The following is a 25,768-nucleotide window of genomic DNA, read 5'->3' on the forward strand; positions in this document are numbered from 1 at the left end:
GCTGTGAATCTACATGTCGGTTACAGGTTTTCCCCAGAGGAAAGTCTTCGGTTCTGACATTTTCCTCTAATGGCTGCAGTAATTTTGGGTACCTCTGGGAAGCTGGTGGCTGCAAAGGGTGAGTGGATGGAGGGCTCCATGTCTTCAACATTCTATGCTGATGTTAAAGGCGAATACTAATGTAGATTTTCAGGAAGAATGACTAAAGCATTCTGATGAAAAATAATTAAATCAATTTTACTCTCTTTAAAGCAATCCATGGCTCCCTTTGAGTATAATTATAAGGCAAGTGTTTCAGTCTTAGGCTTTCTTAGCTTAGTATTATTTCAGAACTTAGACCTTCTTTTTAACTTCTATTTCAGCAATTGTTCTGATGTGTTCATTTAAAAGGTCCAATCACCTATATTTTTGACAATCTACCTTTTAAAATGTAGCCAAAGGTCCCTAATTTGAGCAGACAGAGGTGAGGTCAGTCTGAAATTAGTCGGAATCAGAGTATTTAAAAAATAAATGCTGCTTTATTACTTTAAATGACATCCAACGATTCAAAGTCAGCTAAGTATTTCCTGGTAAAGTTCTCGGGAGATTTGCACTAATGAATACATAAGACTGATCTGTAATTAGAATATCGCTTGCTTGATTATATATACTTCTAAAACGATCAAGGATGGCTGAAAGTGGCATTTTACTAGGAATTTTAAACTATCCCTTTCATTTTGGTAAACAGTTAATTTCGCTTGTTTCTTAGGGGAAAAACGGTTTGCGAAGGAAAGGTAAGTTTCAATTTCTCAGAATGACCAAAAAACAATAGGCTGTAGAGCCCATTAAATGGATTCTGGCGAAATGGGTAATGTGTCTGCCTCAGAATTAAAAATATTAGGTGGCCTAGATGACCTTCTTTTTTCCCTAGTTACGGACTACATAGTAATCATACACAATTTTGAAGATACAGGGAAACATAAAACACGGAAATTTATTGTAAATAAATGGGACAGGTTTCAAGAGCAGAGCCCAAGACGGGGCGGAAGATGCTTTCTCCCCTACCCTACTACTGTACATGGCAGATGCTTGCAGACAGGAGTAGTTTGCTATGGATAAACTAGACCCCCACTGGACAGAGATGGTTCCTGTTAACATTTTAGTCACCTGTAAGCACTCCTTTATATACGTCGTGCAGATGTTAACCCTTTGCCTATACTTTTAATGGTAAATATTTTATCCCCATTAGTTGCTTACTGGTTTGTGGTAGCAATAAAGAATGATGTAGAGAAAGACACTAAGACAATCTCACTCACGTAACTCCAGTGAGCCCAGCTTTACAACTGCAGATGAAAGTGTTTCCTATTGGATCGCAGGATCCTCCATTCCGGCAGGGGTTGGGAAAGCAGGCCGTAATCTCAGATTCACAGTTTCTCCCCGTAAACTGTGAGAGACAGGTACACTGGTATCCTGGGGAAACAGAGGGCCTCATGAGCCATGGATGCCACTGCTAAGGCTGAGTGCTTGCACTCGGCCATCACATGCCCTCCTAATTCTTGGTTGAACTGTATCTTAGGCAGAGCCTAAATTCCAAAGCTGATGAGCGAATTGGTTGTTTCAAACATATCTTGCCACAAAAATGTCAAGTTATAGTTGGGATTTCCTGCTAGTCCACAAAAATTCACCTAATTAACCACACACACAGTTGCTAGTGAGAATTACAAGGCCCACCCAAGGGACAGATTTCAAGAGCGGAGCCCAACACGGAAAGGAAGATGCTTTCTCCCCAACACTACTACTGCACAAGGCAGATGCTTCCAGACAGCGGTAGTTAACTATGGATACCATGTCAGCTTCTTTCTGAGCCACTGTCCTATCTCCTGTGGCCTCTCTCCTTAGCCATGTACTGAAATCCCATCCAGAGAAGAAAGGAAGGGAGAGCAGGTAAAAGGCTATTTGTTAACTCAGTTGAACCCCAGATTGGCAAGTGCACAGGGCAATGGAAAGAATTCCAGCCTTCGCCCTGGTCTGATCCTGATGTTTGCATTTTTTTTTTCCACTTTGTTTACTCATTAACCCATCATGCAGAAATCGGGAATAGTATTTCCACTACAGAGAATATTAACTATAAGATACAGTAAGATTCTAAGAGGAAGTAGTGTTGTCTACCTCTTGAGATGGATTATCGAGATGGAAGGGATGAATAACTAAGGATGCTCATCCCTCCTTTAAAAAGAAACCGTAAGATTTTTTTTTTTTTTTTTTTTTTTTTTTTTACAGATATACATGCACATAGTAAAGAGGAAGGTAGTACTGTAAGTTTTATTTTGTCCAATAGCAGTCTACCCCTCCATTTACACTTCCTCAGAAGTAACTTGGGCATCCCTTTTAGGATTTCAATATTTCCTTCTGTGGCATTTAACTATCTTTTGATTTTTAGTTTTAGGCAGTTTCTATGAGCTTTCCACTATGCTTTTATATTTCAAACTTTCGGCCCCACCACATAGGAACACCTCTTCTGATACTCCTATCTCCCAATAGATTGCAATATTATCATTTTGGTTAAATCAAAGATCAGTGTTAGCATTATGATAACGAAATGTTCTTTGCAGCTAAGCCGTGTACTTAGCTCTATTTATATTTCTATATTCATACGCAAATTTTTGTTTTCCCTAGAGTTAAAAAAAAAACCATGTTTTGGCTTATTTCTGAATATTGTTTGTTAATTGAACTGGAAACTCTTCATCAACCAGGTCTGTGTTCAGTTGCCTCTGTTTCCCTGTATTTTCATCTCCTGAATTAGTCTCTCCTGAGGCCCTCCGGCTGGCTCCAGCCTGCATGTTCTCTTCTGGCCCTGCTTCTTGCTCTCCCCGTTTGGATCTGGCGATTCCTCTATCACCTGGCTGCCTACTGCTTTGTTTATTCTCTCATTTCACTAGAACACATTCCACAGTTACTTCGTCCACTAGGTTTATAGGAAGACAATTCAGTGAGACTTTGCATAGCTGAACATGTCTTTACTTCCCCCTGACACTTCTTTGACAGTTAGATTGTGTAAAGAATTAGAAGCAATCTCCCCATGTTGCTATGGAGAAATCCAAAGTTGTTTTGGCTCCTGGAGTTTGTATGTGACAGATTTGGTGTTCCCCCCGCCCCACCCCCCACGCCTAATGTCTTGGCGGATCTTTTTGCTTCCAATTATCTGAGATTTTGCAATGATGTACTTTATATGGGTTTATTGTTAGCCGATACTGGGTACTCAATGGGCTCTTAGAATCTGGAAATTTTTGTGCTTTCACTTTGGGAAAATTTCTTTTATTATTTCTTCGGTAATTTCTTTTGTATTGGTTTCTGTTGTCTGTCTTTACGGAACTTCTATTTTTTTTTTTTATCTGAGCTGCTGGACCTTCCTCTAATTTTATTTTTCTTTTATATTACATGTGTGAGGTTTTGCTTTACTTTCTGTGAGTTTATCTCCTTCACTTATTGAAATTTTCATTAATTTGTCATTTTGCAAGAACTTTTATTGTGTGCTTTTTTTTTAAAACACGTAACATCCTACTCCTGTGTTAGGGTTTCAGTATCTTCTGTTAACTGTGAGGATATTCATACTTCTGTGGAGTTTTCTCCCTGTTTTTTTCCAAGTTGCTTTTCTGTTTCTTTGTTTTGGTCTCATAATTTAATTTTATGTGTCAACTTGGGTAGCCAGATGTTTGGTCAAATAGTAGTCTAGATGTTGCTATTACAGTATTTGGGTACTTGTGGATGTTATCAATTTATTTCTCATTGTAGCTGTCAGTCTCACTTGTATATGAAAAAACTGATAATCAGTTAACTTTAAATGAAACACGCTACTCTCCATAATTTGGGTGGGCCTTATTCAGTTCAAGGCCTTATGAAGAAAGAATCCTGTGCCTCGAGGCTGTAACATAGGAAACATTTGACCTGAATTTCCAGTCTGCTGGCTTACTCTACAGATTTTGAATTCAAGACTGCAAAATGAACTCTTAGATGAATTTGCAACCAGCCAGCCTGCTCACATGATCATGAGCCAATTCTTTGAAATGAGTTTCTCTCCATATGTATGTATGTGCACATGCTCATGTATATATATACAAATGGTCTCTGCCTTACGATTGTTCAACTTAAGATTTTTTGACTTTGTGAAGGTGTAAAAGCAGTATGTATTCAGTAGAAATGTGTTTCAGGCAAGCTAGGTTAAGCTATAATGTTTGGTAGGTTAGGTGTATTAGATAAATTGTTCACTTAAGGTATTTTCAACTTAAGAATTTATTGAGATGTAACCCCATCCTAAGTTGAGGATTATCTGCATCTATCGTCTATTGGTTCTGCTTCTCTGAAGAACCCTAATACGTTCTCCATCTTCCAAGTGAGAGGATTTCTTTACTTGTAACTATTGATTAACAGTTCACATTGAAGAGCTTAGCAATAGAAAACTACAAATCTGATGAGAGGCTTTGAGCACATTAATGGGGCTCAGCGACTGTGAAACTGAATCAGTAGCTTTGGGATGGTCAGTTTCCCCAGACACATCTTACCTGTTCAGAGGGAAGGTAAGGACCTAGTTTCTAACACGGGGAGGCTGGGTGGTGGCAGAGGACGGGTGGTTGTGAGTCTCAGCATCCAATAAGCACACCATATTTACTTTAACCCCTGTGCAGCACAGGGTCGGGCGTGCTCCGGCCCCGAGATCCTGCATTTTAACATCACCTGCAGGCTTCGCCACCGTGTCGGGGAAGGAGTTGTCTGGCTGTGCAGACGGAACGTGGGAATCCAGATTGAATCCTGCCTGCCTCTAAACCGCTTTTAGCAATTCTTACTTGACGCTTTTCTCCCCATCTCCTCCCCCTTCACAAGTAACTGGTGCTTACAGTTCCCGAGTCTTAGGGAATTCAGTCTCCCTGAGGTTTTGGGAATTTGGTCCCTTTATCAGTTGGAATTCAGTTCTCTAAGAACTTCATTCTTCCTTACCACCTGTCTCTGCCTTCCACCTCCAAACCTGTGTCGGTGTTGTCTACTTTCCCGTTCTCCTCCCTTCTGTGGGCTTATGACGCATTTAAAAATAAATTTACTTCCACAGTAGTGCGGTTGTTAACAGCAAGATGCCACCCTTACCCTGAAGTGGCCAAAAAGCCTTTCCCCGTATCTAAGACCTTTGGTAAATACTGCAAAGAACCGTTCCCTCTTACTTGAAGGGCTCTTGGGCTTCTTTTCCAAAGTTGTCAGTGTCTGATGTTGGGATTATATAGATTGATCTCTATAGATAGGATAGTTGAAAATGTAGTTTGAAACGGCATACGTTCTCATGGATGTTTTGCTGAATCTGTTACAGATAACTCCCATGTTCAGAAGGAAGGACGGTTGTGTGCGTTCAAAGGTTCACAGAAAATCTTACCCTCAAGAGGCAGGTGTGGGAGCCAAGAGAAAGCTATATATTTCCAAGTGGAGGAAACGATGTAGCCCCAGCCTGCCTGGTGCCAAAAAACACAGAGGGGAAGAGACTGAGGCTCGGAGAGATGCTTGCTTGAAGTTAGGCTGACGTGGAGTTATTTTTTTTATCATTTTGGGAAATTGCTCACCTTAATGGAAATGAAAATTGTTGAAGGCAGCTGGGATTGGGAAAATTGCTTCTTTGTGTCACCTGGCTAGTCATAGGCCATGATGACAAGTCATTTAGACAGAGTAACTTGTGAAGAGGAATTAGTCTCTTTTAGAATATGATCTTAGACGACCACAGTACAGGACTCAGAACAGCACATCAATAATAAGGGGGCAAGTCAGGAATTGTGGGAGTCCAAGGCAAGGTAGGGAAACTTGGTGAAAACTCCCTCTCCAGCTCCTCTTTGGCAACTCTCTGACGATTTCTTAGATAAAACTATCAGAAGCACCTGGGGGCAGGGGAGAGTCAAGGGAGAGGCTGTGCAGATCTAAGGGACATTTAAATCGCTATCATGGAAACTGGAATCGAACTCTGGTCATGGGACTGATTGTTGATCTGATGGCAGAGAAGCAATGTGATGTTCCCTGCCTTGGAAAATCAGAATTTAAAACGAGACACTATTTGTAGAGCACTATTATTTCACTCGCACATTTCCTTCTGATTTTCGTCTTTTTCATCATCATTTGTGGACTATCTAGCACGACTTGATGCAGCAGGCAGCCTAACTGACTAACATATCCACATTGATTGAATGCCTAAGTCATAGAGGGTGGTGTGGCTGATGCCGGTCACCAAGAGGTGACTGTTAAATATTCAGGAATGTGGTGGGTCAGTTATTAAACCTCGTGTAGCCTGACATCAGCCATGGTGGAAGTATTTACAGCATAGTAATCAACAAATACTACAAATTGGGGCTTTTATGTTTAGAGAACCGGTTTACCAGCACATCCCTAGAATAGGGACTATGGCAAGCACTGGGGATACAAAGAGAAATTCCAATGTAGAAGCACGCTGTAGAAGAGGCAACCCAGGTATGGAGAAGCTGATGGCTTAGTGGTGGTCACAAAGTTGGTGTGGATTTGAACCCAGGCCTTCTGGCTACTGAGTCCTGAACTGTTCAGTATTGTCCTGACCTATATTTCTAACAACCACACTTCATTAGCCTCTCTGTTTATCAAAAAGAGCAGCAATCTTAGGATAGCAAACCCATGAGGCAAAGGAGGCAGAAGTCCTTTGGAAGAAATCTTGCTTTTAGAAATTTAAATTTGCAGGAGTTTTATATAAATACAATAAGAGGGAGAAACGATTGGAATTTTTAAGAAGTAGTCAGATGACTTTTTTTAATGAAAGAAGACTGATTGCTATTTTTCAGCCTCTGTGAAACGACTTGTTTATGAAAATTAGACTGTTCTCACAAAATACTATTTACAATCTCATTATCCTAGTATGAGCCCTATTATTCATAATTTTAAAAATATCAATTATTAGTATCATTCATTAGTAGCCATAATGATACTAAGTAAGCTAATGCTTTAGTGTTTTAAAATGACTTTAAGTCATTCTACGAAGGGACACAATGATACTATGAAGGAAAAAGAGGCCTCATTAACATCCCAACTCCATGGGGTGCTGGAGAGGTTAAGCTGTTTATTCAAGGACATACACTAGTAAGAGATGGAGTTTAAACTAGACTCTAGGCTTTGATTCTCAAATCTTTCTACATGACTGTATTGGTATTAGAACTTGTCACTGAGCTGGAGCTCATTACTTCCTAGGGATAAAAAAGAACTTGTGGTTACTTCTCATCAGTCTCCAGGAGGCAGATAAGATACAGTGAGACGGACAATTTCAGACACTCTTTCTGGGAACCAAGTCAACATTAAATAATAAAGATAATAGAATGAAAAGTTTCTATTCTTCTCAGGCATTACCATTTGTTGCTACAAAACACAAAGGGAAGAATATTCTAAGATAACTAGACATTTTTGATCACAATATGTACCACTTTTGTGTATGGGAAAGAAAAATAGCAACGGTTAATATCAATGTATTCTTAAGAAATTGATTTTTTTTTCCCCTTGTTCAGAAGAGAGAATCTCGCAATAAGAACAATAGCTTATGTGGTGGGAAAACGAAGAATTTTCTGTGTATTCTATCTCATTTAATTATTATAATAACCCTATGCCATAAGTTTTGCTGTTTACAACTGAGGAAATAAACTTCAGTAAGATGGGTTTCACAAGGTTACACCATCAATGAGTGGCAGATGCACTTGATGTCAGCCCTTGGATTTTAGAAAGGAAATGGTCCTCCTAATGTGGAGATACGTGTATCAAAAAGTCAGTTGCTTTCCCCTCGAATCCTGGCAAAATGAGAAGGGTATTTTTAAGCCTTGCTTCAAAGCTGCGTTTCTGTTTACAATCCGAGTTACAGCAGATACAGATGGTTTTGAAATCTGCACCCGGACAAAGTTAAAATGAATCTTCCTTTCCTTGCTCAGAGAAGAGCATTGCAGAACCTATTGAATGCAAAAATGGAAGTGGTATAAGCAATGACAGCATTAATTTGGGCTGTGTAGACAAACAATCGGGTTATTTCCCGTCATACTCTTTGGACTTAGTAGTCACTTTCCAACCTGATTCATCCAGGTTATGTCTTGACCTTTGTCCCCTGCTTGCCAGTGTAGGTGAACATCATTCTAATCAGGTTTGGCTGCCTTGATCAGGGAACATCTGTCCACTGTACAAAGATAGAAATAATGACAAATGTGTAACTAGCACTTGGGATCTGAAGTCAGCATCAACCACTATGCTTGCCGAAATACAGATGTCATTTACAAACTCCAAGAACTTAGATGACTTGGGGAGGCGGCTGTGATACGGTGGGAGGCCCTGGGTACAAGCTGAGGGTTCTGGCTGTGACCCACCAGCTGGGTGTGACCATGGCTTGACCTCTAGGAACTTGATTATTTTATCTGATAAATGAGACTCACTAATACTCGTTTCGTTGGGAATAATAAGGTTCCTGGAATCGTAAACCACAATGCAGCACGCAGCGCAACGTTAGGTGCTTTATTGTTGTAATTATGATAATTACTCTAGATCCTGAAATAAGCTTCCTCTCTGTATTGCTCATAAACCAAATAACTGGAAATCATGGGAGTTTTTAAATTCTGACTTTGAGGCTGAAGACTGGGAAGTATCCATACCTCTAGTCCGTGTGAATCTGAATTAGTATGAGAAAACTGTTGGGTAAGTTAGGTGAGATGCTAATGACGAGTGAGAATGAGCTCTGCTACAGGTGAAATGACTTTGCCATTTCAACTTTTAGCCATTCTGACTTTGCTCTTTCACCAAGCAGGGTACATTCAACACCTTTTAGGCCTTGTAAAATAAAATAAAATAAAAAAAATTGAAGGTGAGACTTTTTCCCTAGGAAAGCTGGCTCATGTATTACATATTGTATATTGGGACAAGCCCAGTATACCTGGAAACTTGTAATGTGTTAACATTAGCCACACAGTAAATTCTCACCTTCTAGTATGTATCTGCACCTAACCTACTTTAGGGTTTGAGCTTTTCTAGTACTGTTTATAATTACTAATGCTGTCACCATGAAGTTTTTCCAGGGTACAAAGAAGAAAAGATTTAGTCAGTATTTAGAAGATAGTCGCCCAGGGAAATTTTTTTCCTTGAGCTGAAAAGCTCAGCCAAATGACGACCACAGCATATTTACTGGGAGTTTGACATCTCCCTTCCAGTGGGTGGAGTATGTATGGGAACCCTGTTCAGTTTCCTTAAAGCAGCTGTGAGGAGACAGAGGCCACGTTAGTGGCATCTACTGATCACAGAGAAAGCAATAGGACCCAGAATTCAACACAGAGCTCAGCACCAAGCAGGCACTTCATTAAAGTCTGACGGACTAAATTTATGTAGATTCTTACAAGTCAGGGACACAAAGTACTCAGAAAAACATGATCCAAAGTAGCACCAAAGTGTTACTGAAAACAGTTTTATGCAAACGATTTGCAACATCCAAGAACTTGTTGTTTCATGCGACTTGACAGGCTGAATTCTCACAATTGCTTAGAGGGAGTGGCAGACACTATTACTCTTATCTTTGAAGGGAGCTCAGAGTAACCCCAATCTTCTGACCGGGGTACAAAACTCTTACCTTTTTATACCATTTTTTTTTAAGCGCAGGCTTTGCAGCTGACTCTCAATTCCTGAATATCCTATGTCTGTTTACCTTTCCAGGAATCCACTGACTTGCATTTCTTCAAATACAGAGTTTCCAGGATTCACAAATGTCAGTGGTTCTTAAACAATGGATTGTGCAGAGACACTCCTGGGAGGCTTGTTAAAAACAGACGCCTGAATTCCACCCTTGTCAGTTCAGATTCTTGGTTTCCCCTGAACTTTCCACTGATAAATTTTACTGGTAGGACACTTGAGAGGTTTGCAAATAGGATTGAGGGACCTAGCAGAAAGTTCCTGATGTGGACAGCAAATACTGAAGGCAAGTAAATAGATTCTCCCTTTTCATTAGCAATTAAGACTCTTCGCTAACAAGGTCTCATTTTAATAAGGTCCTTAGGTGATGCTGCTGTATCTGAGTTTGAGAACCACTATATACAGTAAAAAACCAAAAAGTCAGTTTCCCCAGGAATCGGGGCAGTTCAGAGACAGGGAGATAAACCATTATATCGCCCAGGGATCTTGTTAAAATACAGATTCGGGTTCCATAGATGTGGGGTGGGATCTGAGAGGCTGCCTTTCCAACATTCCCAGTGAGTCGAATGCTGTTAGTCTCTGGAACACACTTTAGTAGCAAGGGTTAAGAGTATAGGCTGGTGGGGAAGGGGTCCACAAACCTGGATCAAATCCAATCTTCCCCACTTTTTAAAAGGTATTTTTTTTTTAAACCATTGCATTTTGAAGGCAAAATATATAAACCGATCCCATTACGTATTGTTTGGGGAAATTAGTTTTTGTTTTTTGTTTAGAGAAAAGGGGTTGTGTTGTCGTTCAGGCTGGAGTGCAGCAGTATGATCACAGCTCACTATAACCTTGAATTGGCCTCCCAAATCTCTGGGGATTACAGGTGTGAGCCACTGCACCCAGCCAGTGTGCTTTCACCACTGGACTAGCTCTGTGATGGCAAGCTATGGACTTTGCCTCGCTGGCCTATTTATTTATTTTTTAATGTGTAAAATGAGAGTGGGTAGGTAGGAAAGAATAGTATTGACCTCAAAGTATTGTGGTGAGAATTAAAAGTTCCAGGGCATAAGCACTTGCAAGGGAAGCACTTAACACAGTAGCAAGCACATAGTAAGAGTCTGACAAGCGGTAGCTCTTGAACTTCCTCAAGTTTCCATTTCAGGAGTTAGGCTTCTGGTTTTATGGAATGCTGTCTGAATGACTATGGCATGGTGACTGGCTGGCTTCAAATGTGTTTATCATTAATGGGCTTGCGCTAAGGGTGGTAAGGCATGGAGGACTGAGTACTCCCTATTCAGACTGTGGGTGCTGGTATTATTATTCAGACATTGGGCTGATCCCTGCCCGCTGCATCTGGAAATGCGGGGATCACAATGGGACCTAGCCATTGCTTCTCCACAGTGGGTGCTATCTCCATTGCATGTTTATGAAATACATATCATTTTAAGGGTTTACTGAGAGAGCCTTCTCTCTCTGGTTGGTTTACAGAGTCATACTGATACTCTTATTACAAGTCAGTGTTCTGGGATGTGAATCCCCTGAGGTTCCTATGGCCTGCCCCTGGGGCAGCAGGAGTTAGAATACTGATCGAACCTCCTGACCATGTCATTCCAAGCTAGCAGTCTTGGCTTCCCTGACTTTCACGCCAAGGGTTTGATTGGGCTTAGAGGTGGCTGGGGCAGAATCCTGCATCCCTGAAACAAAAATGCTTCTTGTGTGTTGCTGGCTTTAACAATTCTGATCGTAGTAGGATAGCCCCAGTTTGAGAGTGGAGTTTGCTACCAAGAGAACCAATGACCAATATGCCAGAATTCTTCAGTGGTCAAGGGGATGCTTATGCCAAAATAAGTATCCTGAAATTCTAGAGCAACAGAGATAGCACAGGGTCCAAACACCAGAAAATGTTAAAACAATTAACTTTGGTTATCAGTCTCATGTGCAGGAGTCTGACTTCAAGCTCCCCACTCTACTATCTCTATCCCAAATGTCCTCTTGGGAAACTGCACGCATCCTAGTCTCTGATTTGGGAGTGCCACAGTGTCTCTTCCTGTGATTAGACTTCCCTGGCAGCCAGAGGGAATTCTTGAAGGCATAAATACTTTCATTAAAGACTCCGTCTTATTGTTCTTTTTAACCTATAACTGACAACTCGGAGGATTTTCCTTTTAAGTGACCTTATAATTAGCTACATAGTTTCATAGATAGGAAGTAACGGCCAAATTTTGATTCTATTCTTGCCTTTTTTCTCTCCCCTACTTGGCACCAATTTAAAGAATTTGCAGACAGGATAAGAGACCTAGCAAAAATTCCTGTGGATGATGATATAAACAGATAATAGAAACAAGAAAAGGGATTCACTTTCTGCTTTCCTTAGAAGCCAAGGCTTCACCCCGATAGCCAGGAAGAGGTAGGTACCTCCTCACACATCAGAAGAGAAATCTTTTGCCCTTGGTTCCCCAGGAGAGCAATAGATGGCCTGGATTTCTTGGATCTCCCGGTGAGGAGCGAGTACTGTTGCGGATGAGAGTCTCAGACTCCCCAAGGTGGGATCATGCCTGGGAGTAGCCTTGGTGTGGGCTGCCTCTGCAGGGCTCCCTCAACACAGCAGAGGTAGTAGGACTGTAAGAAGTGAACTGTGTAGACAAAGGGAAGGAAAGAGACATCTTTTTAGGAAAACCTAACCCCCCAAAGACAGAAAAACTTGAACTGACCAGAGGCTATTTCACCCTGGAAGGAAGAACACCTGTTGTAGAATCCTGATCCAATGCCCAATCACAGAAGGAAGCAGGGAACAGGGAGACAAAGAGGTGGATGGGAGAGTGTGTTCCATAGGCCAGGCTGGGGCCCTAGGGCGGGCAAGACAAATTCTCTAGGTTATATAAAAAGTATGTATCATCAGTGCTGACACTTGGTTACATGAAGAGATTTAAAAATAGAGAAAATTGCTGTTTCCCATGTGGGTCATAGCCATTTAATTAACATACTTCCACTGAATACTTAGCTAAAGGATTCCATGCAATTAAAAAAAAATTAAAATGCGCACTGAAAAGCAAGATTCCCTAGTCTCTTTCCCTCATAGAGTGATGATGATGATTATTTTGAAGATAATCCAGGGTGGAAGCCCACAGCTCTGCCAGCCAAAACAATGTCCTGCCATCGTTAAAAGTATGTTACAATTTGTGGCTGTGTACCCAGCATTTGACATGGAGTGGTGTTCCATTTCAACCCAGTTTAATTATATGCTCCTTTTATATATTGTAGATGGCTCACACTAGCAGAATTGTTTTGCCTGGTGAAAAACTGGCCATGACTTGTCATAATGGGCTGGTTTATAGAACCACTGAAGTATACTTACTGCCCATCATTTGGGAATTATGGCACCGTAACAACCCTTTATTTACATATACTGCTGAGACAGTAAAAACGGCAAATAGATTTCTTAAATCGAGATGACAGAAATTTCCCCCCAGGGTACTTGGCCCTCATTGTGGTAGTAACATATGCAACTCTAAACAACTTCGGTGTCTGTATTTCGACAGTGCATCATTTCACGGACAGTTTATAACATTCTAATAAAATGGACTCTAAATTTGGAGTTGGGTTTCAGGAACGTTAGATGGTAATGTGCACAGCAGAGTCTCTAAGTGATTTGTGAGGAAGGTTTAAATTTGCTAATCGCACGACTGCTGAGCGACTCGCCAATGGGGCTGAAGTGCAATGAGTGGTTTGGCTGCTGGGAGGTGGCAAGCCTTCGATCGGGAGAAGGCCTGACGGAGTTGACATCAACACAGATGCTACATCTCCGTAGGGTCAGGGATTCTTTTATCTCTAGACTCCTAGGACTTAAATAATCAATCTTGGCTTCTCCCTCAAACAAAAAAAAACTCTTTATAAATCCCTTTTTGTTTGTGTTCCTACTCTTCTTTCTTCTCTATGATGGACTTTGTGGGGAAAAAATATTAGAATAAAGCATCATGCCTTCACTGACTGCTTATCTGTCCTGAGATGGTGTGTAAATTCCTTCTCCCTATTCTGGCCTTTCTACTCCTTCGTAAAGCTGTAACTAGACTTATTTTTAATGCACACATTGCAGAAGTATGTTCCCAGCTCTCCCATTCCTGGGGAACACCTTGTCGTAAGCTTTAGGTTCTAGAAAGGTTCTATGTCTGTCTGGTCAGCAATTGCAAGTGCGGGTGTCATAACTCAGTGCTGCTATCATTCTCCGGTGACGTGCAGGTGGCTTACAAAGTCATATTTAAGTTTTGAGACTGAGTTTCACTCCTGTTGCCCAGGCTGGAGTGCAATGGCACGATCTGGGCTGAAGGCAACCTCTGCCTCCCGAGTTCAAGCGATTCTCCTGCTCCAGCCTCCTGAGTAGCTGGGATGACAGGTGCCCGCCACCATGCCCGGCTAATTCAGTATTTTTAATAGAGACAGGGTTTCTCTGTGCTGGTCAGGCTGGTCTTGAACTCCCGACCTAAGGTGATCCACCCGCCTCAGCCTCCCAAAGGACTGGGATTGCAGGCATGAGCCACTGTGCCTGGTCAACAAAGGCATATTTAAAACGGGGTCCTAGTCACTCAACCTCCTGAGGCTTGAAAGCCTAGGGCGGATGGACAGGGGAGTGGGCAGAGTTGACGGTATCTATGGGCCCCTGTGCCACTGCACTGCACCACACCTATGGGAAGCTGCAAACGATTGGCAAAACTGCACACTCCTGTAACTGTCAAGCATGAGATTACCCTAAAGCGGATTAAGAAGCTTGGTGAGCATCTTGGGTGTGAGCATTCCTCTCTAGCGGAGTCCTTGCACTGGGAGGGCAGGGATTGCCCTGCACTTCATTCCCTCTTCCCTCAAACCCCCAGGCCAGTGCAGCCATACTCACCTCCAGACGGCAGGCCAGTACAGCTGCCCCCGTGCTGGCACGGGCTGCGCTCGCAGGCATCGGGGTAGAGCACGCAACCCAGCTTCAGCTCCGTCAGGCCCACCACCTCGGCAAAGCTGCTGCGCTTGTTCTGCAGCGGCAGCTCGTTGTTATTCAGTATCACTGAGTCCAGGCAGCCCTGAAAGCCGCTGAGCACCTGCGTGACCCGCGTGTCGGTCAGGCTGCGGATGTTATCTGCTTGCACCAGGGCGCCGAAGTAGATGCTACTCTCGGTGCTCAGCGTCTGGAAGTAGAGGGGCGCCCTGCGCCGCTCCACGTAACTGTCATCCAGGGACAGGCTCGTGAAATTGCGGTTGAGCTCCAGGAAGACCGAGTGCCAGCTCCCGTCATTGACGGCACGGCCTGAGATCCCCAAGATTCCGGGGCCACTGCCACAGTCCAGCTGGAACCACAGCTTGCCATCCACAATCTGCACAGGGAAACAACAGTGCAGCACTTTTCAAGACGCAATTGGCAAGATGGTCCCTACACCCTTCTCCTGGCTGACCCAGGGCTTCGCAAGAAGGCTGGAAGATGGGACATGGCTTTTGCTTTACTTACACATCGGTTACGGTTTGACTTTTAACCACGCTGCCTCCCCCTTACCTGCCGTGTAGATGCATGCCTTATATTCAGCAAATCTTGTGATTAGTAATAGGGGTACATCTTCACATTCCCGCAATTATATTTAAGAACGTTTCTATTGTTTGGGTCTTTAGCCTTTACAATTCCCAGCAATAACTGGTTGAGGGGTATGTTTATTCCCTGCACCCTCCTTAGTCCTTAACACCCCAGGAATGGTTTCTGTGAGCTTATTAGCATTTATTGAACATTGACTGTATGCTAAGTAGTGTACTAAGCGTGAGGAGGCCATCTGAGCAAGTCAGTGGTTATCATCTCTGCCCACATGTGGCTGACAGTCTAGTAGGGTAGATGGCCATTAATCAAATAATCACACAAATAAATATGTTTCTGGAATACATTTAGGTGAGTATTTTTTTCTCTCTCCACAGGGGAGAGAAAGAAGCCTGGTAGAAATGAAAAAGTTCCTAGCACCCAGCTTTGTATATATTTATGATTTCGAAGCTGCTCTATAGTAAACATTAGCATATTCTTCAGAGTCCTTTAAGATGATGCTCACGGTTTAGGTAAAGGTTATCTCCCGAGGTGCTCAGGGCTTTGGCCATTTGCTCAGAATTATCTGCTTCATTTGTGAATGCTCCCGGCTCTGGTTTGGGGTGAGACACCGCAGACCAGCCTGCTGCTGTGAGTGCACTGTTGTAGCAAGGGCATCCACTGCCCCCAGGAGGCTAACCCCAGGAGATACCACACACAGGAAGAAGGCATGTGCTTTGCAAGATTCTTGCTGGCAGAGAGCTGCAGGGCAGGGACTGACCCTCCATGGAGCCCCAGGCTGTGAAGAAAACAGGCCTTTGAATCCACTCTGTCGTCTTCCCTGTTGCATATTTCTCAGAAATGCAAGGTGGCTCTGGGATCCAGGGAAGGAGGGCTGCACCCCTGCCTAGCCAACTGGAACAGTCAGAAACTGTGAAACGAAAGCTGCTTTTCTGGCCCAGGTCTATGATCCAGCAAGAGGACCTTGTGGAGGCCAGTGCCTGAGGCATGCGGGGAACACTGATCCGTTAGCATTCGTCGTTGGGCGCAGATAAGAAAGACACTAGTCAGGAAAAGGAAAAAAGGAAAGGAAATCATCGGACAACACAGAGCTTCCGGGTCACAAACAGCCAAGGGGGTACAGAGGAAAAAGGAATTCACAGAAATAGACTGAAGCAGTCCTTGTGAAACGTGTTTAACTCGTAATAGACCTATGAAGGATTATTACAGCACCTCTCGTTCTCACACAGGGTGTATTTCTCTAGGCTGCAGTACAGACAACCGAATTCTTAGGGACTCTCATTTCTGCCTTTGTAGCTCCATGTTCTTCATCCTGCATAAAATTCCATAGGTCATGCCACATAAACCTGTGTGTCTAGAAGTCAGGGGTATTTGCGAAGCAGACAGAGCTGTGGGAATTTTGGAATGCTGAATTGAATTCAAGCTTTGTCATGGACCACCCAGATCACCTGGAGAGAACGGTCTGGCCCCTCTGGGTGTGGGTCTGGAAAGCAGAGAACTGCTACAGCTTACTGTACAAGGCTACTGTCGCCACTGCAAAATGGCTAGCCACATCATACACGGTTAGAACACACACACATTCTGCTCTGTAATGCAAATGTGCAAACATGAAAGGACTGAGGACAAGTGTTTTTCTCAGATCTTTCATATGTAATTTTCTAAAGACGGAATCTCACTCTGCTGCCAGGCTGGAGTGCAGTGGAACGATCTGAGCTCACTGCAACTTCCGACTCCCTGGTTCAAGGCATTCCTCGGCCTCAGCTTCTGGCGTAGCTGGGATTATAGGCACGAACCACCATGCCCGGCTAATTTTTTGTATTTTTAGTAAAGATAGGGTTTCATAAGGGTGGCCAGGATGGTCACGATCGACTGACCTCATGATCCCCCCACCTCAGCCTCCCAAAGTGCTGGGATTACAGGTGTGAGCCGCTGTGCCTGGCCGTATGTGTAATCTTACACTATCACTTTTGTCATTTGCTTTAGTTCAGCAAAACTGAATGGATAAGTATTGTAAATCACACCAGAATACTTGCTCCATGGCAACTCCTGGATGATTTCCATATTTGTATTTCAATGTAAGGTAATAAATCATCAAATGTGACTTTGGGGCATCTTCTGGCACAGTCCACCTGATATTTTTTTTTATCTGTGGCTACAAACTGGTGTCCTCAGTCTATTAGGAAAAATTAGTGACAGTGCAATTGATTTAAGTTTTTGTAAAAAGATGTTCAATTAACATATTACTTAGTTAATTCTCCTCTCACCCCCACCTCCTGCCTCTTAGAATAATCACCAAGTTACATATTCACCAGGAAGAATAACAGGACTCCGATGTACTCAAATGTATCAGAGTTCTGTCACTGAGGAGCATAAAATTATACTAACACAACATGATTAAGCTTGCTTTTAATTTTCTGTTGCAAAAATAACAGCAGCAACATTGCTGAATGAAGGAAGCCAGATGCCTACGTGATTCTCACCGTTTTACACACACAAATCATTTGGATCGTCAAAATTCCAAGAGGTTGAAATTACCAGCTTTGTTTATAGGACAAGCTACAATGCTGAGGCCAAATGTTACCTTGTGAAAGGTTAATGATCTTTTGCTATTGCACAGGTAGATTATGCCAGAGAGTGAAAACAACACTTTCTTTTCACGTCTATGTTCTGTCATATCGGAAAATATATTCTGATCATATTTAATTCTTTGTCTTCAGAATAGGGTTCACCTAGTTTTAAGGGTCGTCTTTTAAGGGCATGAAGCTTTCTGACACCAGAGGGGAAGCTATTTTAATAGAAATTGAGGTGTGCATGAAACTGTAAGAAAAGTCTACAGCAATGATACTGAAATGCTTTGGTGAGGTTGGGGTGTACCTAGGTAATTTGTTTAATGAAAAACATAATTTAGAGAGTTGCCCTAATGTTAAAAAATACTTAGATTCCCAGGATCATTTGAAATCAGTGATGTGCCTTCCCCTGAATCTTGAGTGGCGTGCAGCTTGGGAGATAAGAAATTGGAGTTCTAAAAAGCTCTACTTTGGAGTTTCTACAGCAGGAAACTATGGTGTCTCCGCCACTGGGCTCCAGGGTGCAGGGGGCAGCCTAGCACTGGGCCTGAGCCCGCCTGACCAGCGGGAGTGGTAGCGGTAAAGGAGCGCAAGGTGGAGGGAGTGAGGGGCACGTGTTCCCAGACAGGAGCAGAGGACAATGACAGGGAGGCACGCATCCAGGTAATGCTCGGAGTCCACGAGGGGGCTCACGCTGGCCCGCCCTCTCCCTGTGGGCCTCAGAGATAGGCTCCGTGCAGTGCAGAGGCGACTTGTCTGTGGACCCTGGCCCAGTTAGAGATCCAAGATAGCCAATTAGACATAACTCCAGAGCAGCAACACCCAGCAAGAGATGCAGAAATCCAGAGAGATCTCCTAGCTCCAACCGATGTACTAGGTGCATTTCAATGGGTCTGGTCCAAGGGTGAGCAAAGCCCAGTCAGGGCAGATCAAGGCAGGGAGGGGTGCTGCTTCACCCAGAAAGTGCCTCTGACGGGCCAGTCCAAGGCTCCACCTCTGGCACTCTGGTCCAGATACAGCGCTTCCCCTAAAGGCTCAGCAATACACAGCACAGGGGCTGTCAGTCAAGCCCCGGGAATTAGAAGCAGAGTTTAATAAGAGCCTGTGAACTGAGCTATCATGTCCCGTTCTCTGCCGCCGCCGCCGCCGCCGCCGCCGCCGCCGCTGCTGCTGCCGCCGCCCCATCCCCCTCCCCCCCGCCCCCCAGAGAGAGGGAGCTATAAGAAGGAGCAGCTGGGTGGGCCCCTACCCCATAACTGGAGACGGAGGAAGCTGAAGGGGAGTTGGCCGGGTGCAGCTGGGCGAGTCCCTACCCTCCCCCACAAACCCCGGAGGGCTGAAGCTCTGACTCTAGCGGGTGGCTGTGCAACCCACTGAGCTGAGACAGTCTGAGCTGAACCCTGAATGATCCAGTCCAGTGGAGGAAGGGCACAACCCACCACTAGAGGGGTGGGACTGGGCTACATGTTTTAACAAAAACACAGGAAGCCTATGTAGCAACAGGGACGGTGTTACTGACAACCCAACAGAGCCCACAGGTCAGCTGAAGAGGCGGGCCTAATCTCCCAGTGTAAACAAAAAAGACAAGAAGCTGCCCTAGTAACCTGAAGGAATCCCTAGAAACCCAGTAGTGCCTCCACAGGCAGACAAGCCACCTCATCAATCAGCTCCCTGACACAACAGCCAGGTAAACTCCAAAAGATGGGGAAAAAACCAGCACAAAAGAGGTGAAACCATCAAAGACGAGAACACCGCTTCTTCAAGGGATCACAATTCCTCAACAACACAGGATCAAAACTTGACCGAGGAGTGCGACGAATTGACAGAAACAGGCTTCAGAAGGTGGATAACTTTTCTGAGCTAAAGGAACACGTTGTAACTCAATGCAAAGAAACCAAAAACCTTGAGAAAAGGTTAGATGACAGGCTAACTAGAATAACCAGCTTAGAGAAGACCGTAAACGACTTGATGGAGCTGAAACACACAGCTCAAGAACGGCGTGAAGCAAACACAAGTTTTCATAGCCGAATTGATTGAGCAGAAGAAATGATATCAGAGATTGAAGATCAACTCAATGACATAAAAAGAGAAGGCAAGACAGGAGAAAGGGTGAAAAGAAATGAACAAAGTCTCCAAGAAGTTTGAAATGATGTGAAGACCTAATCTACGCTTGATCAGTGTACCTGAATATGACGGGGAGAATGAATCCAAGCTAGAAAAGACGCTCCAGGATATTATCCAGGAGAACTTCCCAAGCCTAGCAAGGCAGGCCAAATTTCAAATTCAGGAAATACAGAGAACTCCACAAAGAGATTCGTCAAGAAGAGCAACCCCAAGGCACACAATCGTCAGATTCACCTGGGTTGAAATAAAGGCATAAATGCTAAGGGCAGCCAGAGAGTAAGGTCGGGTCACACACACAGGGAAGCCCATCAGACTCACAGCAGATCTCTCGGCAGAAACTCTACAAGCCAGAAGAGAGTGGGGGCCAATATTCAACACCCTTAAAAGAAATTTCAACCCAGAATCTCATCTCCAGCCAAACTAAGTTTCATAAGTGAAAGAGAAAATCCTTTACGGACAAGCAATTACTGACATGTTGTCACTACCAGAGCTGCCCTACAAGAGCTCCTGAAAGAAACACTAAGCACGGAAAGGAACAAGTACCACTCACTGCAAAAGCAAACCAGCTGGCAAAGACCAAAAATGCAATGAAGAAAACGAGTCAACTAATGAGAAAGAAAACCAGCCAGTAACAAAATGGCAGGATCAAATTCACATAGAACAATAGTAACATTGGGGCGTTTAGGCAATTTACATGGAATTAAAACACACAGACTGGCAAACTGGATACAAAGTCAGAATCCATTGGTGTGCTGAATTCAGGAAACCCATCTCACATAAAAAGAACACACACAGCCTCACAAGAAAGGGATGGAAGAAGATTTACCAAGCAAATGGAGAACAAAGCAGGGGTTGCAATCCTAGTCTCTGAGAAAATAGACTTCAAACCAACAAAGAGCGAAACAAAGAAGGACACTACGTAATGGTAAAAGGATCAATCCAACAGGAAGAGCTAACTATCCTAAATACATAAGCCCCCAACTCGGGAGCACCCAGATACATAAAGCAAGTTCTTAATGACCTAAAATGAGATTTAGACTGCCACACAATAATAGTGGGACACTTCAACACTCTGCTGTCAATATTAGATCAATGAGACAGAAAATTAACAAGAATATCCAGGACACTTGAATGCAGAGCTGGACCAAACAGACCTAATAGACATACTCAGAACATTCCACCCCAAATCCACGAATACACATGTTTCTCAGCACCACATTGCACTTACTCTAAAATTGACCACATCATTGGAAGCAAATCACTCCTCAGCAGACGCCAAAGAACAGCAGTCATAACAAAGAGTCTATCAGACCACAGCACAATCAGACTCGAACTCAGAATCAAGAAAGACACTCAAACCTGCACAACCACTTGGAAACCGTCCGACTTGCTTTTGAGTGTTGACTGGATAAACAACGAAATGAAGGCAGAAATTAAGATGTTATTTGAAACCAATCGGAATGAAGACACAACTTACTAGAATCTCTGGGACATATTTAAAGCAGTGTTGAGAGGAAAATTTATAGCAATAAATGCCCACGAGAGAAGAGAAGAAAGATCTAAAATTGACATCCTATCGTTAAAATGGAAAGAGCTAGAGGAGCAAGATCAAAAAAACGGAAAAGCTAGCAGAAGACAAGAAATAAATAGGATCAGAGCAGAAATGGAGACACACAAACCCTTCAAAGAAATCAATAAATCCAGGAGCTTTTTTTTTTTTTAAATCAACAAAATAGACTGCTAGCCAGATGAGTAAAAAAAAAAAAAAAAAGGAGAATAATTAAATACATGTAATAAAAAATGATAAAGGGGGTATTACCACTGATCCCACAGAAACACAAACCACCATCAGAGATAACTATGCACATAAACAAGGAAACCAGGAAGAAATGGATAAATTCCTAGACACTTGGACTCTACCAAGGCTAAACCAGGAGGAAGTTGAAACCCTGAATAGATCAATAACAAGGGCTGAAGTAGAGGCAGCAATCAATAGCCTACCAACCCCCCCCAAAAAAAAAACAAAAAAAAACCAAAAAAACACTCCAGGTCCAGATGGGTTCACAGCCGAATTCTACCAGACATACAAAGAGGAGCTGGTTCCATTCCTTCTGAAACAGTTGCAAACAATTCAAAAGGAGGGAATCCTCCCTAACTCATTTTAGAAGACCAACATCATCCTGATACCAAAACCAGGCAGAGACTCAACTAAAAAAAACTTCAGGCCAATATCCATGATGAACATAGATGTAAAAATTTTCAATAAAATACTGGCAAACAGATTGCAACAGCACATCAAGAAGCTTATCCATCATGACGAAGTAGGCTTCATCCCCGGGATGCAAGCCTGGTTCAAAATATGTGAATCCGTAAGACAAACCACACGATTATCTCAATAGATGCAGAGAAAGCCTTCAATAAAATTCAACAGCCCTTCATGCTAAAAACTCGGAATAAACTAGGAATTGATGGAAGGTAGCATAAAAGGGTAAAAGCTATATATGACAAACCTATAGCCAATATTATACTGAAAGGGCAAAAGCTGGAAGCATTCCCTTTGAAATCAGGCACTAGGCAAGGACGTCCCCTCTCACCACTCCTATTCAACATAGTATTGGAAGTTCTAGCCAGAGCAATGAGTCAAGAAAAAGAAAGGGTATTGGATTCCAAAAGGAGGAAGTCAAACTGTCTCTATTTGCAGATGACAGGATTGTCTATCTAGAAGACCCCATCATCTCAGCCCCAAATCTCAAACTGATAAGCACCTTCAGCAACGTCTCAGAATACAAAATCAATGTGCAGAAATCACAAGCATTCCTATATACCAATAACAGAGAGCCAAATCAAGAGCCAACTCCCATTCACAGTTGCTACAAAGAGAAAAAAAATACCTAGGAATACAACTAACAAAGGATGTAAAGGACCTCTTCGAGGAGAGCTGCAACCGTTGTTCGATAAAATGAGAGGACAGAAACGGATGGAGAAACATTCCGTGCTCATGGTTAGGAAGAATCGGTATCGTGAAAATCGCCATACTGCCCAAATCTATAGATTCAACCCTATCCCCGTCAAGCTACCAATGACCTTCTTCACAGAACGGGCAAAAATCACTTTAAACTTCATAGGGAATCACAAAAGATGAGCTGGAGGCATCATACTGCTGGATTTCAAACTATACTCCAAGGCTACAGTAATCGAAACAGCATCGTACTGGTACCAAAACAAACACAGATCAATGGAACAGAACAGAGACCCCAGAAGAAACACCACACATCGACAATCATCTGATACTTGACAAACCCAGCAAAAACAAGCAATGGGGGAAAGATTCCCTGTTTAATAAATGGTATTGGGAAAACTGGCTAGCCATGGGCAGAAAGCAGAAACTGCACCCCTACCTGTCACCTTACACTAAAATTAACTCCAGATGGATCAAAGATTTAAACATAAAACCTAACACCATAAAAACACTGGAAGAAAACTTAGGCGAACCCATCCAGGACATAGGCGTAGACATAAGCATAGGCAAGGACTTCATGACTCAAACACCAAAAGCAGTAGCAATAAAAGCCAAGATAGACAAATAGGATCTAATTAAACTCCAGAGCTTCTGTACAGCAAAAGAAACCATTAGAGCAAATGGGCAACCAACAGAATGGGCAAAAATTTTTGCAATCTACCTATCTGACACAGAGCTGATATCCAGAATCTACAAATAACTAAAACATACACAAGAAGAAAAAAACCCATTTCAAAAACGGGCAAAGGATATGATCAGACACTTTTCAACAAGAACCCACATATGAGGCCAACAAACATAGGAAAAAATACTCATCACTGGTCATTAGAGAAATGAAAATCAAAACCACACTGAGATATCATCTCACATCAGTTAGAATGGCGATCATTAAAAAATCTGGAGACAACAGATGCTGAAGAGGGTGTGGAGAAATAGGAACACTCTTAAGACAGTTGGTGGGAGTATAAATTAGTTGAACCATTGTGGGAGACAGTGTGGCGATTTTTCTCAAGGATCTAGAAAAAGAAATTCCATTTGACCCAGCAATCCCATTATTGGCTATATATGCAAAGGATTATAAATCATTCTACTCCGAAGACACACGCACACATATGTTCATTGCAGCCCTGTGTACAATGGCAAAGATCTGGAACCAACCCAAATGCCCAACAATGATAGATTGGACAAAGAAAATGTGGTACATACACACCATGGAATACTATGCAGCCATAAAAAACTGAGTTCATGTCCTTTGTAGGGACTTGGATGAATCTGGAAACCATCACTCTCAGCAAACTGACACAAGAACAGAAAGCCAAACACTGCATGTGATCACTCATAGGTGGGTGTTGAACAATGAGAACATGTGGACTGAGGGAAAGGAGCATCACACACTGGGGACCGTTGCAGGGGGTAGGGGAGAGACAGTGGGGGGTGGGGAGGGATAACATGGGAGGGGTAACACGTGCACATGCATGTTTCTTGCAGCACTGTTCACAATAGCAAAGACCTGGAACCAACCCAAATGACCATTAATGATAGACTGGACAAAGAGAATGTAGCACATGATGCACCATGGAATACTAGGCAGCCATAAAAAACAATGAGTTCGTGTCCTTTGCAGGGACTTGGATGAATCTGGAAACCATCCTTCTCAGCAAACCGATTCGAGAACAGAAAGCCAAACACCGCATCTTCTCACTCATAGGTGGGTGTCGAACAATGAGAACACGTGGACACAGGGAAGGGAGCATCGCACACTGGGGGCTGCCGGGTGGGGTAGGGGAGAGACAGCGGGGGGTGGGGAGTGATAACATGGGGAGAAATGCCAGATACAATATGCACCTAAAGTAAAATAAATAAGTAAAAATTTTTGGGGGGGAAATAAAAGTCCTACTTTTACAGGAAAGGAAGATTTTTGAGTAAAAAATGGTAAATTTTGGCATGAAGTCTTACTGCTTCAGATCCTTGATGTGTGGCTATGGCAAATATATCATAATCATGTACCTTTTCAGAGGATGATTCATATTATTTGAAAAGAGGATGTTTTAAAAACTTTTTCTTCCCATGTATAGCATGTGCCTGTAGTCCTAGCTACTTGGGAGGCTGAGGCAGGAGGATTAAGTGATCACTTTGAGGCCAACCTGGTAAGATGGTGAGCTCTAAGCTCAAAAAACAAAAAAACAATCCACACACAAACAAATACAAAATCTATTTTTAAGGCTTCCATTAATAGCTATTCGGTTCATACATCAAGCGTTTTAAATGAGTAAATGAGTGCATAGTCATCCCAGCCCTCTGAATTTCTTCTTCAGATAAACTAGTTTATCAAAAGATAACTACCAACCTACTTGCCTCTGTCACAGGCCCAGGCCCAAAGTCATACTGACTGGCTGTCACTTAGACCAAGGCACAGAATTTCCTCTGAGCCTCACTTTCCTCACAGGCAAAAAAAAAGACGATCATACCTACATGCAAGGGGAATGAGAGTCAAAACCATATGTATGTTAAAGTACTTTGTAAACTCTTAGGTATTTTATTATTACTAGAAAATGTAACTATTAAGGTTAACTTACTTTTTGGTGACATTCTTAAACAGATCATTGAAACTCTCAAATCTTGTAGGAAGCTTCCTTGTTACTCTTTTGATCTATATTGGAAAGATCTGGCCATGCCAGGTGGGCTGTTGGACAAACCAAAGGAACTTTCCCCATTTTCCTTTCAGTTTAGGGGTCTGAAGCTAGCCCTGTCTGAGAATCAACAGAATGTGGCAAGGAATCATTTATAACTTCCCCTCAAAATAAAACATGAGATGCTGCTATATTAACAACCCTATTC

The 25,768-nt window shown here is 42.8% G+C and overlaps 1 protein-coding gene across 4 annotated transcripts in view; it reads right to left on the minus strand.

The window, feature by feature from the left end:
* Positions 1-25,768, minus strand: part of FAT3 (FAT atypical cadherin 3) — a 669,312-nt gene that overhangs the window by 13,920 nt on the left and 629,624 nt on the right. For all 4 annotated transcript variants that reach the window (XM_003941495.4, XM_039462301.2, XM_074400335.1 and 1 more), the window contains 2 exons: positions 14,546-15,014; positions 1,296-1,449 (listed from right to left, as the gene is read on the minus strand). In XM_003941495.4, the coding sequence (XP_003941544.3) occupies positions 1,296-1,449; positions 14,546-15,014 (623 nt within the window). The remainder of the gene's footprint in view (positions 1-1,295; positions 1,450-14,545; positions 15,015-25,768) is intronic.

Source organism: Saimiri boliviensis, chromosome 6 (genome assembly GCF_048565385.1).
Source record: "Saimiri boliviensis isolate mSaiBol1 chromosome 6, mSaiBol1.pri, whole genome shotgun sequence".
Lineage (NCBI taxonomy): Eukaryota > Metazoa > Chordata > Mammalia > Primates > Cebidae > Saimiri > Saimiri boliviensis.